Source organism: Calliphora vicina, chromosome 4 (assembly GCF_958450345.1).
Source record: "Calliphora vicina chromosome 4, idCalVici1.1, whole genome shotgun sequence".
NCBI classification, from domain to species: domain Eukaryota; kingdom Metazoa; phylum Arthropoda; class Insecta; order Diptera; family Calliphoridae; genus Calliphora; species Calliphora vicina.
Window position 1 is genome coordinate 7,521,011 of NC_088783.1, and position 18,743 is coordinate 7,539,753.

The 18,743-nt window shown below is 29.9% G+C and overlaps 5 protein-coding genes across 8 annotated transcripts in view; 4 read left to right on the forward strand and 1 right to left on the reverse strand.

Moving 5' to 3' along the window:
* Nucleotides 1–42: 42 nt before the first annotated feature.
* Nucleotides 43–9,617, forward strand: Rbsn-5 (Rabenosyn-5). The gene is made up of 4 exons (XM_065510439.1): nt 43–589; nt 698–845; nt 7,752–8,389; nt 8,458–9,617. The coding sequence occupies exons 1-4, from the start codon at nt 107–109 to the stop codon at nt 8,737–8,739; spliced, it is 1,551 nt and encodes a 516-aa protein (XP_065366511.1). The 5' UTR covers nt 43–106; the 3' UTR covers nt 8,740–9,617.
* Zip102B (Zinc/iron regulated transporter-related protein 102B) lies at nt 3,646–5,363 on the forward strand. The gene has a single exon (XM_065510441.1). The coding sequence runs from the start codon at nt 4,027–4,029 to the stop codon at nt 4,951–4,953; it is 927 nt and encodes a 308-aa protein (XP_065366513.1). The 5' UTR covers nt 3,646–4,026; the 3' UTR covers nt 4,954–5,363.
* Acbp1 (Acyl-CoA binding protein 1) lies at nt 9,450–11,636 on the reverse strand. The gene is made up of 4 exons (XM_065510442.1): nt 11,558–11,636; nt 11,231–11,282; nt 10,971–11,085; nt 9,450–9,779 (listed from the first exon to the last, which is right to left on the reverse strand). Exons 2-4 carry the CDS (start codon nt 11,243–11,245, stop codon nt 9,637–9,639), a joined length of 273 nt encoding a protein of 90 aa, XP_065366514.1. The 5' UTR covers nt 11,246–11,282; nt 11,558–11,636; the 3' UTR covers nt 9,450–9,636.
* Nucleotides 11,637–11,965: 329 nt separating this feature from the next.
* Ldaf1 (Lipid droplet assembly factor 1) lies at nt 11,966–13,159 on the forward strand. Its single transcript, XM_065507838.1, has 4 exons — nt 11,966–12,105; nt 12,173–12,365; nt 12,456–12,668; nt 12,733–13,159. The coding sequence occupies exons 1-4, from the start codon at nt 12,103–12,105 to the stop codon at nt 12,987–12,989; spliced, it is 666 nt and encodes a 221-aa protein (XP_065363910.1). The 5' UTR covers nt 11,966–12,102; the 3' UTR covers nt 12,990–13,159.
* A 3,127-nt stretch (nt 13,160–16,286) lies between these two features.
* arm (armadillo) overlaps nt 16,287–18,743 on the forward strand; it is a 31,185-nt gene continuing 28,728 nt past the window's right edge. For 2 of the 4 annotated variants that reach the window (XM_065509988.1, XM_065509989.1), the window contains exon 1: nt 16,287–16,429. The gene's annotated coding sequence lies outside the window, so the exon portion shown is untranslated. The remainder of the gene's footprint in view (nt 16,430–18,743) is intronic. The other 2 variants (XM_065509986.1, XM_065509987.1) reach the window with 2 other exon arrangements.

Genomic DNA, 18,743 nt, shown 5'->3' on the forward strand with positions numbered 1-18,743 from the left:
TGGATAAAAACAGCTCAAAGCGAAATATAAAATAATAAAAAAGTTGTAGCAAAAAGGAGGTGTAGTTTTTGTTTAACCATTTAATTTGTTATAAAATACAATAATTATGTCTAATCCCTTTGGAGAACCTGATGAAAGTGATGTTGAAATACTGGAAGGCTTTATTTGTCCAATATGTCGCGAGGATTTAAAATCTTTAGAATTTCTTACGGATCATTTCGAAAAATCTCATGCTGAAGATGACGATCTCAGGACATTGTTTAAAGAAATTTTTAGCAAAGCTAAAAAGAAAATGAATTTTGACTTGTCACGCAGCTTAGAGAAAAATGTCACCATCTCCAGCTCACGTTCTGGAGTAGAACCGACAGTACGGGAAACTAGCAATGCACATTCACGCATGAATGTTTTCAATTTCATGGATCATCAAGAAGTTGGTGTAGAACGACCACTAACTGAGTATTTCCAATCTGTTCGAAATCCTCGCTTGGAACGCTATGCGAGTGAAACAAATAAATTGATTATAAGACTACATAAGCTTCTAAAGGATATGCCATTGGATGCCGTATTAAGAAAACAACATGAACAAAATGTAAGCATATGTATTAGCTGTATTTGCATTCAGTTTTTAGAAATATTGCTGATTTGAAAACATGTAAATCTGATTTTCAATTATTCACTAAAAAAAATCTTAATTTAGATTGTTCCCTGGTTGGATGGCAGCTCAGTTAAATTGTGTCCAAACTGTGCCAAAAGTTTTCATATTGCCAGACGTCAACACCATTGTCGTTTGTGTGGCAGTATAATGTGCCATGATTGTTCCAAATTTTTACCCCTTGACACAGCATGTAAGTATTTTTTGTTATAAATCTAGATCCTGACAATAGCTTGTATTTTGGTAATTTTTGATAGCTCTCTTAATTCTTAATCAAAAAACTTTAAAATGTTTGCAAGCTCTCTCTTAGTTTAGGAGTTATAGGACTTTAAAATCATTATATATTGTATTAAATAATTCCTATAAGTATTAAATTACCTAAACAATATGGATATCATTGAATAGTGTTATCATCTTATAATATAATAAAAATGTTAGAGTTACGACTCTCGCGTTATATACGTAAGATGAATAGCCAAATAATATAAAAAGTAATAATAGCAGCTTGATGCAGAAGTCGTTTGTCAGGTAACCTAAATATGGTATGACAGTACTTTAAATTTCACTATACCGAAAAAGTATTTTTAGCGAAGCGGTGTTCAGTAGAAATGTCCGGCAATACAGAAAATGTGAATAATAAAAGTAAAAAATCCTGATTTTTTTTACAGTTTTTTTTTTTAAAATTTAGTAAAAGAAAAAAGAGGAATATTTCGTGGTACCTACTTAATCTACAGCCATGGTAGGCGTTCATATTGTTCAGGTTACGATGATTTTCGTCAAACAACCCGAATGTGAATAAAAGAGCCTAATAGAGCATAAAAATACACAAATTTCATTCAGTTTCTTCATGTTGTTGTGGATATTTTATTCTTTATTCAAAAGAGCACACAAATTAAATGCCTCTTTTTGCCTACCAATGATCTACAGCAGAGGTTCGCAAAAATAAATCCTATCACCAATACACTTACTCTCACCAACACATTCAATTTTTTATTTTATTCAGTGCACCTACAAACACACAAATACAAAAACTGAAAAAAAATAAAGAAAAAGTCGTACACCAGTGCTCATGCGTATTCCTAGTTGTCTCGTTGAGTGGACAACGACTACTAAAATGTAAGAGCATAAGAATACGTGTGATTTTATTTTCCACATGGGCTGCGCATGTCTGATCTATAGCCATGGTAGGCGTTCATATTGTTCAGGTTACGATGATTTTCGTCAAACAACCCGAATGTGAACAAAAGAGCGTAAAAATACACACATTTCATTCAGTTGCTTGATGTTGTTGTGGATATTTTATTTATTACCCAAAAAAGCACACAAATTAAATGCCTCTATTTGCCTACCAATGATCTACATTATTTGAAAGAGGAATGAATATTTCGTAGGTACTGCCTTAATCTATATATGTATATAAAAATGAAATGAGAACGGCTGGAGCAATTTGGCTGATTTTTTTTATTCGATTCAAAATTTTCAAGAGATGGTTTGTAAAGAAAAACTGTAATAAAAAAGCTCCCTAAAGTATGCAGTACAAATTTAGATATTTTATTTGCAAATAAAATAACAGGAGTATGCGGGTTGGAGAAACTTGAAGTACTAACATTAGTAAATGTTACCGGGACGATCAACTAGTTTAGAATATAGAATTCGTTATATACAATAAGTTGATAAGACTACATTAGTAGAAAGTCCCTTCGAACGACCGAAGTGCGGCAATACAGAAAATGTGAATAGTAGCAGTAATCTTGAAAACCTAACTAATATCAGTATGATGCTGTCGTTTGCTAGTTAAAGTTTAATATCAGTAACGAGGTGCGAACTTTTGATTGCCGATATAAAATCAAAAGATTTCATTTCAAAATATTCGTTTTAAAATAAACATGTAGAATGTATTAAATATAGCAAAAATAAAATGATTAAATCTATAGATATTTTATGTTTAATTAATTTTTCCTTTTTTAGATAATATTAAAAAATAACGTTTGTAAAAAATATTTTTTTAAATTAGCTTTTTTGGTGAAATTATTTTTTTTTACAAAATTTATTTTATCTTCTATGTTTTCTGTGATTTTAAATGACGACAATATATATTTCACAGATTATAATATTTTTGTTATAATACACAAATGTATAGACGTTATTGCTTGTGCTTAGCAATAATAATTGCTACATGGAGACCTAGGGTAAAAATTGTCCTAATATATTGTGATAGTTTAAACAAATTGTTGTTGTGCTTCAAACAAAAAAGTTTTATTTTATGACAAAACAATAAACATAGTCATATTAGTTTAGATTTTTTTAGTTTGAAGCACAACAACAATCTGTTTAAACTATCATAATATATTACCCCAAGTCTCCACGTAGCAATATTTATTGCTGCAATTGTCAAATTTGATTGCGTCAATGAAATTTGCGAGTGTAGACGGCAAATTGCCATATGTAGAAATCCATTGCGCAATGATTGCTTTACTGATTGCCTGAGCAATTATTGCTAAGCAATAAGCTGTCAGTTCAGTTGTCATTAATGTAAAATTTCTTCTTTCTATGATTCAGTGCGATTAATTCATATGTATATATTTAAGTACCAAAAATAAAAAAACAAAGAAATTAGTGAAAAAAATCAATCAACACAAAATATAAGCAAAATACACATCAGTTTTTCATACAACTTCTCTCGTTGAAAATTTTGTATTTGTGACGAACGTTTTTTCCACCTAAAGCAATGAGCAATCGCTGTGCTGTTGTTCTGCCGACGCTATTGCTTGTGTTTAGCAATAAAAATTGCTACGTGGAGACATTGGTTTAGGACATTATGACTTAATATCAAATATTTGTATTTTCAATATACGAATTGTAGATTTCTACTTTCTACTAATACCGTTACTGTAATAAAACCACAGTTGCATTTTATTTTCATATCATTTACTATTTTTTTTATTTACTACGAAAATTAACAACCATTCAAAAACAAAAAAAGGAGCAGCCAAAACAACTAAAAAAGAAAATAGAAGAGAAAACTGCATACAAGTTGTTTAAATAATAAAAATGAAAAGAAAATTTATTTAATTTGCAAATTTTTAACGAAATGTTTCACACTGTTTCCAATTGGAAATAGTTCAATCGAATTCTGTAGTATATAAGATAAAATGTATAAAATAATATCACATTAAACAACTAAACATTGGAAGATAACAAAAGATAACGTGGCAAATAACAACAACAAAATTGATAAATTATACCAGTTAGACGAAAGAAAGTATAACAAGAATCTCTAAATAAATAAAGATCTAACGGATGTAAATATCTATTAAAAACAAAATTCAGTTAAAGTAAATACATCTCACGTAAAATCCGAAACAAACAGAAAGATGACGGCGGAAACTTTGGTGTTAGTAATGCTAGTTATCGTGATGTTGATAGGTTCATATATGGCTGGTAGCATACCATTGGTAATGAAATTAAGTGAGAAAAAACTCAAACTAGTTACTGTGCTGGGAGCGGGTCTGTTGGTGGGCACAGCTTTTACTGTCATCATACCTGAAGGCATACGATCTCTGTACACTGATGTAGAAACACCAGCGCTAACCAAAACTCCCACCAATACTGCCGAAGCACCAACCTCACATACACACGACGAAGAGAAAGACCATTCTCGGACCATTGGCTTGTCATTGGTGTTGGGATTTGTTTTTATGATGTTAGTAGATCAAATCTCACAAAAGCGACAAAAAGAATCAGCTCCCAACGATAAAAATATAACAGCTACCTTGGGTCTTGTAGTACATGCTGCAGCGGATGGCGTAGCTCTAGGTGCAGCTGCTACTACCAGCCATAAGGACGTCGAAATGATTGTATTCCTGGCAATTATGCTTCACAAAGCTCCGGCAGCATTTGGTCTTGTTAGTTTTTTACTACATGAAAAAATCGCACGACAACAGATACAAAAACATTTAGCAATTTTCTCATTATCAGCCCCTCTATTAACACTGCTGACATACTTTGGCATCGGTCAGGAACAAAAGGAAACATTAAATTCTGTGAATGCAACTGGCATAGCTATGCTTTTTTCAGCGGGTACCTTTTTATATGTAGCGACTGTTCATGTTTTACCCGAACTAACACAAGGTGGCCATTCTCATGCACCCTCCCATTCTTCGCAATACCGTCTCCTTGAGGAGAACACAGATCTACCTGCACAAATTGTCTCATCTAACGGTCTAAGCTGCAGTGAACTTACAATAATGGTATTTGGAGCATTACTACCTTTAGTAATAACATTTGGCCATCATCATTAATTAATCAATTTTACTATAACAAAAATTATTGTAAATATAAATACTATATAAATATTAGGGTGTCGCCAAATAGAATTGAACGTTATAATACTCAAAGCTTGTTTATTTGCTAACGTATTGATGAAAAAAAAAACATAAGATGCACACTTTTATGTGATAGCAGCTTATTTTCCTCGTAGTAAGCTTGTATATAATACACAGTGTTTGAGTCCTTATACTTTCAAATTTATTTTCGCATCATCCTATATTTAGATTTATACAAATTATTATAAAGACAAACATATGAAATTTATTGAGATCAAAATAAAAGTTTTACATGTAATGTATACAAGAGCGCTAAATTTATAAAACAAAAACATATTCAAATCATATTTATCAGAGGAATAATAAAATGTTTATGTATGTGGATATATGTAGTGTTTTAATATCCCATAACACCTTGTAAGAAATCCCGAAACTGGCGAAAATAACAATAGCCATATTCCGAATCATATACACGTCACTGAAGTATACTTAAAGATAAAGATTGAAAACAATATTTGTTTGGGTGATAGTAAAAATTTGGGTGAAAAAAAGGCTGTGCCGAATCTTACATATATACCCTTCACCAAATTATACTTCAAAATAAAAATTTTAAATATTTTTAGGTAAACAAAATTTATTTTTTTTTCCATTTTTTTTTTAATTTTTTGGAAAAAAAATTTTTTTAATTTTTTTTAATATTTAGCGAAAAAAACTTTGGGTTAAAAAATATTTTTTCAGATTTTGACTCAACTTACTTTGGTCTTATATACGTCGTTGCAAAGGTCTTTGAAATATCTATCATTAGATATCCCTATTGTCTATATTAATGACTTAGTAATCCAGATATAAGTCAAAAATCGAGGTTGTCCTGGTTTTTTCCTTATATCTCAGCCATTTGTGGACCGATTTTCTCGATTTTAACCCATTCCCAGCCATTGTACCTGCTTGAGTACAGAAAAAAGGCAATATTCAAATACTCATAAATTTTTTAACAAGATAAATTTGACAGCTTTTTTTGTGATTTTGCATTCAACACACTGTGCTTTTAAACATCACACATAAAAATTTAAAAAAAATAATACCCTAAAGGTATATTTTGTCCTCTTTTTATAATGCTATATCATTTTTTGGAATATTACCGAGGTTAGTAACAATTCAGCTGCGGAGAGCAAACACAGTTTTACGAAAGGAAGAGTTTTTTATAATTTTGTGAAGTAGAGTGATTATGTGTACATTTTATAAAAATGTATAAGAAAAATAATTTTTTGGGGCAAAGTTGTGAGATTAGGAAAATCGGTGTACCCAATTGGGTACAATGGCTTGATATGTATTATTTTTTTAAGATTTTTCTTACGCTAAAACAGAATTTCAGACCATCAAAACATAAAGTTTTTAATGCAAATGTTTAAAAAACTAGATTTTTTGGAAAAATATGAGCACCACAATTTTGATAGATATTATTTTATCAGATCCGGATTGTAATATGGATGAAGATAAAGGTGTTGCTGAGGATATTGTTAGAGATCGCATATACCAGGTGAAATATAAGTATTTTGTGACAGTGATAGCGACGATGATGTTCCACTTGAGATGTTCTGACAGAAAATAATGCCCTCAAGATCAAGCAAAACAAATTCTATTTGGATAATAATACCATGCGATGTTCAAAAGTCTCAAACTATTTTTTTGGACAATGAGTTCAATATTATTTCATACTTGAATGGGAAAAGGTTATTAGTTTAACCATTTAGCAGACTTGCATTTATGCATCGCAAGCTAATAAACACAATTTATCCTTTACCACAGAAGATTTGAATATATTCTTGAGTATTTTGCTTTACAGTGGATTTCCCTCTATGCCAAAAGAAGATACGTATTGGGTGCTCTGCGAGGATACTCGCACTCCAAAATTTCGGAAATTATATCACGGAACAGATTCAATGAAATAAAACGTTTTGTTAATTTGGCTGATAACACTAATTTAGATGCGACTGACAAGGTGAGACCCATATACAAATTACACTGGCTTCTGGTGTCGCAACTACTCCTGGAAACCAATTTCCTTAAATGATAAAAAATCCCCTACGATGGGGTGAATATCATAACAGAATAAGATGGTTGTCTGAACAATGCGGTATTGCGTTGTGTTGGAAAAGAATGTTTTAAAAATGTTCACACATTATAAAAATAGCATACACTTTACGCCATTGTACCCATTCAGGTACAGCCCCAAAAACACGTTTCCTAAAATTTTTTTTAATTTTTTTTTAATTTTCTATGTTCTTTGACCGTATTTTAGTTTAAATAAATAAATGAATTTAAAAATTTTTCATTTTAAATGGTCTTGGTTTTTAATGGGTTAAATAGCAACAGAGCCGGAAGAATTCCGGTGTATGTATGATGTATGAATCGTGTATGTAAGTTATTTGGGGGCTTCGGAAAGTTGATTTCAACAGACAGACGGACATGGCTTAATCGACTCCGCTATCTATAAGGATCCAGAATATAAATGACAAACTTATATACCCTTCTCACGAAGGTGAAGGGTATAAAAATGTTTGGGACAATGTTTTTGATCCATTGTCGTAGCGAATTTTTAATACGTCGTTGAAATGGCAGTTGATATGACTATCATTAGATATCCATATTGTTTATGTTAATAACTTATCCAGGGATATATCGGAAATATTTATGTGATGCATCAATATTTAATCTATTGAGTTTATATTTATTGTTTACATATTTATTGATTCAATACATTGTGTTTGTTCTAGTGGAGTTAGCCAGCCTCACAATGACACACAGTGAACCCCTTAAACAAACTACGGATGTAAGGAACGCCTCAAACTCATCTAATCCTCAACAAAGTGGTATACGTTCCTGTGATCACTGCCTATGGCTTTTAGAGACACGACAGGAAATGCACGAAAGCCGTACATGTCGTCCACCGATAACACACATCTATGCTGATGTCCAGAAATTGCGTAAAAACGTTATGCCCGACATAGAAATGTATTTGAAAATTATTGGCAGTCTTTATGAAGGAGAATCCATATTCACCCTAAACGATGCCAGTGCGTTGCGCGGAAAAATAGGACAAGTGGCCGAAGCTATAGATGTGCTTAGTAAACGTATATTGGCCATAACATGCGAACCGGGTACACGCGAAGAGAGTCTAAAGAAGGCCATACGTTTATCATGTATACAATTGATAAAAGAGAAAATGCTATCCCTGCCACCTTTACCAAAGGAGGAGGAAATTCGAAAGATACAAGAACGTAAGCGTATGGAAACTGAATTACGTATAGCCACTGAACGAAGACAGGCAATGGAAGCATATGAACGATATGGTTTGGCGGCGGGCTCTAGTTCTGAGAATACAAGTTTAAGAAGTGGTGATTATGCACAAGGCGTAAGTTCAAACGTATATGTACATTTCTAATTTTTATTATTTCAAATGTTTTCTTTTATTACTTTTAGTCCGATTTACGTTCCTTGGATAATTGGACAGCTCATCAAATTAGTACAGCTGGTCTTGTGCAAACTGATGATCCCTTAGTAGAGCAAATAAATATAATCAAAGGTTACATAAAGCAAGCCAGACAGGACATGAACTTTGATGTGGTTGAGACACTAGAAATTAACTTAAGGGAACTGCAAAAAGAATTTTATCAACGCCAAAGAACTTTAAGTGTTATGCATAATAATAGTGCAACACAACAAAACGATGAAAAATTCACATCGAATCTAGATACTAAATAAATTCCAATCTAAATAACCACATTCCCCCCGATTAACAAGTCATAAATTTTGTATACCAATAAGTGGATTACATGCAATATTAACGTATGATACTATAATTTCCATATACTTATGTATGTCTATTAAAGTGGTCAGGGTCGATCTTCTCAACTTGTTTGTAGTCTATCAGCCCAATTATGAATAAAAAATTCCGCGGGAGTTTGGTCAACGGGAGTTTTTTACCATTGAATTTGAATAGGAAAAATGAGAAAAGGGGAAAAACACCCGGGGAATTTTTATTCATAATTGGGCTGTATATAAAAAGGACATTTTTGATTTCTTAGAATTCTAAAACACCATTTATGGATCCAAAATATAATTAAAAAAATTATATTTTGGATGTAAAATTTTCGAGAAAATTTTGGATATGATTGTACTTACTAGGAAATTATTTTCATGCTATTCAACATATCCTCGGAATAACTTTTACATTTTATATTATACATTTGAGTGAAATATAAGAAAAATCTAATAAACATGAACAATTTAAATGTTATACCCTCAGATATTACAGCTCACCCAACATTTTGAATAATGGTATTTTAAAATAAAGTAAACTTTAATTTTAGTTGCGAACAAATACTATTCCTTTCGGCTTCATAAGAACGGGCCATCCCAATGTACATGCATGCATATTGGTTGAATTAATATTTCCAAAAATAATAAATTCATTATATTAAACTTGAAAAAGGTATTTACTTTATTTTATACCTTATAAAAATGTGCAATTATATTGTATGTTTATACATTTACTCTAATATTTATTTAATCATTTATTTTTTGTAATAAATGCTATAAGTAATAATTTAATAAAAAAAAACTGGACTTGTTTCAAAATATTCGTTGTGTTTTCTCATTTTATGCTTTAAGACCGACGGAGGCGATTAATCCTTTAACTTTTTCTACATAAGCGTTAGTAGCATCAGCAGTTGACATACCCTTACGATTATTCCAAGCTTCCCATTTGGCCTTTCCTTTGAAGTCCAAAAATCCAGGTTTATCTAAAAATAAAATAGATTGTGTTAATACATATTATTACCTAGCAAAATCAAGCCTAGATGACATATACAGCCCAATTATGAATAAAAAATTCCGCGGGAGTTTGTTCCCCGGGAGTTTTTTTCTCATTGAAATTGTATAGGAAAAATGAGAAAAGGGAAAAAACTCCCGCGGAATTTTTATTCATAATTGGGCTGATAGTAAACAATTAAACTGAATTTGGGCGAGGAATTTTATACAAATAAATTCAAAAGTATTAAAATAAGATAATGAACAATTTTCAAAACGATAATAACAAATAGAACACATTATTTTTCGTTTTCTAAATCGATTTCCATCACATAAATGTATGTTTTCAGATTGAATTACAAGAAGTGCTTAATTAATCCCTTATCGCCAGTTTGGTACTATGTAGATTAGGGAAACAGGTTGCATTTTATCTAGTACGAAACTGTCGATAGCGTAAAACGACTAGCCAAACGCGATAACGGTGAATAAGTAAAGAATTTCTTCTCAAATTCAAGAAATATATACCTAAATAGGTATTTTAAGAACATTTCTATAAACCGACTAAATAACAATGGTTATTAAAATACCCTGTGTATACAATACAACAAAATCAGTTGCCCAATTCACAACTGGTGTTGTAGCGTTGTATCGTTGTATGTCGTAAATATTTTTCAAACAAATTTTTCGAAACAAAAACAAAACATTAATAAAAAAAATTACGACATACAACGATACAACGCTACAACACCAGTTGTGAATTGGGCAAGTATGTATTAAATTACTAATTCGTTATCAATTTATTGATAGAAAGCAATAATAATCCATTAAATATGTACGTTGTAATAATGTTATTTCAAGTTTTATACATAAGTAAGATATGATTATCTCGCAATTTGAAAATAATTAAAAAAATAAAAGATTTCAAAGTTGGTAATAATGACTGATTAGAGAATTGACGGTTATGAAAATAAAATACACTGTAATGTACATGGGTACTATAGATATATGTATGTTAACTACAACACTTTCTCCTGGATTGAATTTATTAATTTAGTATAGTAAAACAAATCCATACTGACCAAAATATTGTAAACATCAGAATGGTAGAGAAATTAGTAATCTACACATTCAACGCAGAATTATACTTTACGATATCTCGATATTTGGATATCTATCATACATACCTGTATTACAATCGCCAACGGTAGCCTGCTTGTACAAACTATACAATTCTAATAAATCATTATCGGCGGGTGTAGTTTTCAAATTTTTGACATCTTCAGCAGCTTTGTTGAATTCCTATTGGAACAAAAAAAAAAATTAAAAATTCAATAATACAAAAGATAAAAACTTAACACGTGTAATTTAAAGGAACATTAAAACTTTACCAGTACAAAGTACAACATATTTTTAATTTATAAATTTATCAAGTATACCTATTTACCTCTTGAGTGGCCATTATTGTTAAAATTAATCTAACTTTGTGCGTAGTTAATCTGTGAATGAAATAAATATTTCAATTTTATAATAAAATCAATTTTAACTTTAATTATTAAAGACTTCAGCGGTGTACACACAAAAATGTACATACATAGTATATGTACTTTAGGGGTCACACCACTTGCTAAAGCCACTCCCTCTCCTTTAAAGTTTTCCAATTATTTCTTATATACACAAATGTTGTGGATGTTCAAAGAAGGAGAAAGAGTGGAATATTAAATTATTATGTAAATTTACAAATTACTAAATGCACTCCGCTTTTTGTTCTTACCAGTTGAATAGTTAATATCTGTGTGAAAATTAGCCGGTTGTTATATTTTACTTAAGGTGAATTTCAAAAGGTGACAGTACATGTGAATTTACTTAATTTTTATATATGTAGTTTGACACAAAGGCGTTCGGACAAATATTTTTTATATGTGTAGTTTGACATTTATGCGTGATATATATATATATAATCAGCTGTGCTCCCGATGACAGCTTATTAAATTCGCCTTAATCAAGGCGAATTTGTAGAATTTGTGACCTCAGAAGAACTGCTGATTATTTTTGTATTCAGTTGCTTAGAGAATTGAACTGTCAATTAATTTGTGGTTGTTGTGACGAACAATCAACAACAACAGGCCACTTTGACAGTTCACTTACCTTTTAACAAAAACAAAGTACATGTTGTTTCTGTAAATGTTGTATTTGCTGTAGTACTGTCGCTACTTTATTAATTTACTTTGGTATAACAATAATAATAAATTGATATGAAACTGTTAATATTTTTTGTTTTTTGCCAGACTATTAATTAGAAATAAATAAACAGATATAATGGTAAATTATGAAATTTATACTTCGTGTGAATTAGATTTTTGTAATATTAAATGTGTATCATTTAAAGGTGTTAGTAGAAGATGAGCTCAGCGCCAGTTCTTCAGAAGACGAGGGTGGAAATGATGGCAGTCACAGAAATGCAAACAATGATGGAGCAAAGCAAAGACAGCAAAACACCAACAATGCGGACGGAAACTCGAACTCAGAGGATTATCCAGAGATTTTATTTAAAATATTTATAGAAGCCTCCAAAAAACTATGTAAGTTCTCTTCCTATGGAAATTATTAGCTATTTGTGAACATACTCTATACATACATACATATGTATATAAAAAATGTCTAATCAATAGGCCACCAAATAAAACGGACATTCCATTTAGTTATGGTAGATTTGGGAGGTTATCAAATATTTGATCGCTTTGCACAATGGTGTGTACAACATCCTCAAATGGCGATTTGCTTATTATCGGCTGGTTTGGTGGCATCGTTACCAGTTTTGCTGTTTGTTGCATTTGTCTTATCAACAGTTGCCATGACCTTTACTGGATTTTTAGTATTAGAAGGTGAGTTGTGTTCTTCGCTGATGGTTAATAATTAAATATGTAATTATGTTTTTGGGCTTTTCAGGAACTCTTTTAACCATCTTAACAATGATAATGATTGGCCTTTTGGGAGCCATAGTAATAGTTTTATTATTTTTTGCTCTAGTTGGTGTCGCCACATATTTTGGAGTTGCACATGTCTATGACATGTATGGTAGTACAGAAACACAACGAACAAATTTAAGAAACGTCATGCAAAGAAATGGTCAACATTTAAACACGCATCCAGCACCAACTAGAAATTCTAACCAAAATTCACAAGATGAAAATGTTATTTATTAGGGTGTGGATGGATAAGAAATCACGAATATTTTGAATCTTTAGAACAAATTCTTGCCTTTTTGGTGATGTATGTTTACAAACAGAGCTTCGAATTAACTACTTCAATTTAAGCTTAATTCACTAAAATCTTAATTCAGATTAAAAAATGTCAGCAAATCATTCCATAAAACCAAATTCAATTATATCTTAATCCAAAGGCTTTTTGAATAATGGAATGAATTCATAATAACATTCATTTAATCCATGAATGGTTTAAATATTGTTAATTCAAATCTAATACAAATTTAATGAACTTAGTTTTGTTGTTATTTAGCTTTTAATCATTTACAAAATAAATTGAAAAAATTTACTTCAGCCTTTTTGTAACAGATTTAATTCGATTAAACAATTAAATTATTTAATACATTTTAAAGCTATATTGTAATGAATTTGAATTAAAGAAAATTTTAATGATTCAATAAGGAATTAATTGAATACATTTGAAGTTCAAATGAATTAAGCTTAATAATTAATTCATTAATGGAATGTTAAGAGATAAAATTTGATTTTAATAATTTAATTAAGAATTGATTTTTTCGAACCTTTGTAATATTGTTTTTTTTTTTTTGTATAAATTTCATATCTGACTAATCTCATTTTTCGGTATTATAACATTTAAATTCTACATATCGTTACCTTAATATAGAAAGGCCCTAACTCGTGTTTTTTTGTAAGCCGAGATTTTCGTTTATATCGGTAAAAGGTCGCTTGGATCATTGACTTAAAAAAACACTAGTTAGGGCCTTTCTATATTAAGGTAACGATATGTATTTTAAATAATCATAAATTATTTAATATACATTCTTGTAAGCAGACTTTGCCTAAATTATTTAATTTAAAAATTATTAAATTTTTTTTATTTTAATTCATTTAATAATGTATAATTATTCTATAAAAAATATAATTTATTTTGAACTCTATTTTAAAAATACATATGTATGTTCGTATTAATTTTATAAAATTGTAAAAATGAACTTTCCGAAGCCACCAAATAACTTATTAACAATATGAGGAACAGCAGAACAAAAGGTACTTTTTCGCACAGTTCAAATTATTGGAAAAATGAGTTTTATTTATTTCGCCCCCTTAAAAAACTGCATGAATCTGGAAATGGTAACAGGTTTCTTATTTATCAATACATACATCTAACTGCCATAAGTCACCACATTAAATGTTAAGGATGTTTTATATAAAACAATTTTTATATAACAACCTTTTGTTAAAAAATAAAGAAAAAAAGTACGTTTTGTTAAAAACATAATTAAAAAGTATGTTTTTTAACGATAATATTTTAAATGTTTTTAATCTTGATCTAATAATATATAAACAAATTACACATTGAAATTAAATAATTTTTTTTCGTTTTATACGTTAAAAAAAATTTTGCTGACTTGATTGTCTCTAAAAGATTTCAACCCCAATGGCTGAGATATAAGCAAAAAACCAAGACTCGATTCAACCAACTTTATTTTCACTAATTTTCGGTCAGGCGAGCGCTATAGGTCGATGATTACCAACAAACAAATAACAAATGTCGATGATATCTCACTCACACTGTTTTATTTACTTGGGGGTTACACGATCAAGTTTTGCCTTTCAAGTTTTAATACACTCACACTTTTTTACTAATACACTCACACTTTTAAGAATTGAAACCAGAGCTGTAAATGAATCATTCTTTTTTGATTTTAATTCATTATGAATTAGCTAAATTTTGAATTAATTCATTGAATTGAAAAAATGAATTGAATGAAATTTGAATCAATTCAAACGAATTAGGCAGAAATGAATTTCAATTCATTTCCAATTCAAATGAATTTGTAAAAATGAATTGCAATTCATTTACAATTCATTTGAATTGAATTGATTTTGAATTAATTCAAATGAATTAGAAAAAAGAATAGCAATTCAAATGAATGATTCAAAAATGAGTTGCAATCAATCAAATTCAAGAGCAGATCTCTAGGGGGAATGAAAGATTTCTCCTACCAAAATGAAAATATCCAGTACAAAAATTGAAAAGCCTTGTCCTGTATACGCGCCTGATCAATGAAAACATGGTGTTTGGAGTTTATTTATTCAAGAAGAACTGATTTTTATTTTGAAATACGCTGAACGACAAAACATATTTAATATTCAAGAAGCAATTAATAATTTTTGAAATTTTGTGACCCACGACCACCCAACAACAAACTTTTTGCTAATATTTATATTATATTTATTTCAAAAAAATAAAACTATCTTCCAAAAATAATCAAAAATAAGGAAAACTAACAATGTATGTAGTTCAAAACACAATTGAGTTTCATTAATAAGGCTAATTAGATTTAATTAGAATGCATCATTCACCTTAAACAACAATAGCTTTTCAAAATTATCATCTGAAAGAAATCCACGTTTAGGGATGTTTAGAATAGAGGCGTACGAAAATAATCTTTCAACACCAGCTGACGATGGTAACGGCGCATTATATTTAAAGGAAGACTTTTTAACCGTCGATTAATTATACTGCATACTTAATGACATTGAAGAATCTGCTAAATATGCTGCGAATTTCGCGTCGGAGTTGGAAATGAATTGCTAATTTTTTTTTTAATTCGTTTGAATTAATTCAAAATCAATTCAATTCAAATGAATTGTAAATGAATTGAATTAATTCAAAATCAATTCAATTCATTTGAATTGGAAACGAATTGCAATTCATTTTTACCAAATTCATTTGAATTAATTCAAAATCAATTCAATTCATTTGAATTGGAAACGAATTGCAATTCATTTTTACCAAATTCATTTGAATTGACTCAAATTTCATTCAATTCATTTTTTTGTGTGAATGATTCGCGAATTAATTCAAAAATGAGTGATTCATTTACAGCTCTGATTGAAACGAACTTGCATTCAATTTCACATTCAAGTTGGTGTTCAATTTTTCATTCAAGAAAACAGCTGATTACATTTTTATGTCCAATTTGTACTAAAATTGTTTTCAAGTTGCGTGCTGCCTACGTCACCGCTTTCAATTTTTATAAATTTTGACAAACAGTATATGTAAAAGACTATCAAGAAAAACTTGATCGTGTGGCTGCAGTGTTAAATAGATAGGAAGCGCTTAATTAAATACCCTTTATAAACAAACACTTAAAACGGTATCTGAAATTCATATTATAGCACTTTGTTTTTGCTGTCTGGCATCCTTTTAAATTCAAAAAACAACTCTGTTTTTTATACCATATAAAAGCAGCCATTTTAGTCCAATTCCATTTCATTGCATTCGTTTGTGTTCGTTTCGACTCGTTGTTGTCTTTTACATTTTATTCTATCGAAAAATTAATTTTTTAAGTAAAAAGTGGTTTAAAAATACAAATTTTTATATAAAATTGTTATCTTAACCTTACTAAGTGGTAAGTAATTGAAGTTTTTCAAAAATACTATGGAATTTTAGCCAAAAAAATGGATTGAAAATGTTGTGTTAATTAGGTTTGGTGTATGTGTATTTTTTCTTTTGTTGATACGATTTGTATTGTAGGGGTGTGGTGAATTGTTAATCTGATATACTATGTATTTGTTGTGTTTATAAAACTGTTTTGATTTGTTCGCAATGTAACTTGCATGTTTTTAAGGTTGTAAAAATTTGTTTAAAAATATTGTAAATATTCCTTCCACTCAATTTTTTTTTAATAATTATTGTTAGCTAAAAAGAATTCTTGCATATAGTTTTATAAATGAGTTACATACACACATACTGCAGTTGCAGGTTCTCGGAGAAAATTTATTTGCAGATGTGTGAACAAGGTTGACAGGTACTTTTCAACGCTGTCCCCAAAAAATTGTATAATATCGGGCACAATTGCTATTTAATATAAAATAGTTTGTCATTTTTAAGCTTTTTGTATTATTTTATAGCCGAAAAAGGAAAATATTTTGACATGATGATGAAGGAAAAATTGTACCAAAGAATAACAATAGTACTACCTATATAATATAACAATCGAAAACATATTTCTTTCAATGCTAACAATAATGCTTAAATATTGTAAATTATATAGCTAATTTACTGATCTTGATTTATATCCTCAGTAAATGGTTAAAGAACTTTTAATTTCGGTTACAAAATATATATAAATATATGACAACATTCAATGATAGATATTCGTTTGTACGCACATAAATTGTTCTAATTTGTTTATTTATTTTTGTAGTTTATGTAGACTTAAAGTAACAAAAACAATTACAAAGATAACAGTTATTTTATAGAAAATATACAATCTTTTGTAAAATATTTAGTTAGAAATTCGTTTGTACTGTAACGATTAGTTTTTACCTAACGCTGGGGTAGCTGGCGGCTCTCAGGGTTCGTTACAAATAATTTATTTTTTAAGCCAGAGGATCAAAAACACAGTCCTTTGAGGAAACATTTTACGCTGTCACGACATTAGTCACAGAGAGACGGGAGTAAGGCATCACATAAATATTATGAAATTGCGACAGGGAATGGATAATACGTTGAGGGAGGCTCAACTACGACGGGGAATAAGTTTCCCGTATAACTTACGCGAATAGAGGCACGACTATAACGGGGAATGGACTTCTCGTATAACCCCTACACAGGCTAATAAAACCTTTAGTTGCTCGTTGCCTGAAGAAGGCAAACCAAGAGATTGGGTAGCAACTCTATTCTCCGAGTTTGTTTTATTATAATTCAGCATATCTGACAGGCATAACCCCTACCCAGCTAAATAAGATCTTACCTATTCACCGGCTGCTGGCTGACTGCATATTTGTTTCAATTTCAATTTATTTCCAAAAAATTCAATTTTACACATGGTTAGCTTAACCTACTTATAATCATACATCCACCCCTAACGTACCTTGTACTCTCCGGGGACTTACCATATCTTAACCTAATTACATATTAGCAGCTATTCTACATTAATAAATAATTACATCAATCAATATTTGCATATTTGTTGACAAGTGCAATCCTTTTATAGTGCTGATCGCCCGCGCATACATACACAATACTAATATCACAGCTGTTCCATTGTGTGTGAATTCTTATTAGTTTTATTGCTTCCCTTTCTACTAATAGGTAGCGTTACTTAAATTATTATTACAAATAACGTTCAGAAAAAGTTTAAATTTCAAATAGGAAAAATTCAGTTTATTTATTTAAGATATCTGTACAATAACCAAGACCTCACGACTTCTGCTCGTCACTGTACCCACCAATGAAAATAAGTAATTTCGATAAAAAAAAATTTTAATACGATTTTTGGATTTTAATTGTTGAAATAAGAACTAAAAAGGTGAACAAATGATCGATAAAGAAATTTAATTTTTAGAAATGAGATCTTGAAAGTTTTAAAGAAAATCTGAGAAAAATTCAACCAATACGCTAAAAATTAGGAAGAGTTTTAACCAAGAATATGCAATTGAGAATTCTGATATTGTCTATAAAAATAAAGTAAAAAATAACATTCAAATATTGGAAAAGGAAGAACAAAGTTTTATAATTAATTTTAACGACTTTTTAATAAATTAAATAAGTACGTAAAAACGAATGATTCAGCAAAATATCCCGAGTAGAAAAAATTAGAATCTTGATAAATATCAGTTTTTTAAAATTACATATTATTGCTTTATAAAGCAAACATTGTTGACCCCAGGGTACATTCTAGGTGATACTGAAACTCACTACACCAGCTAATTGTTTAC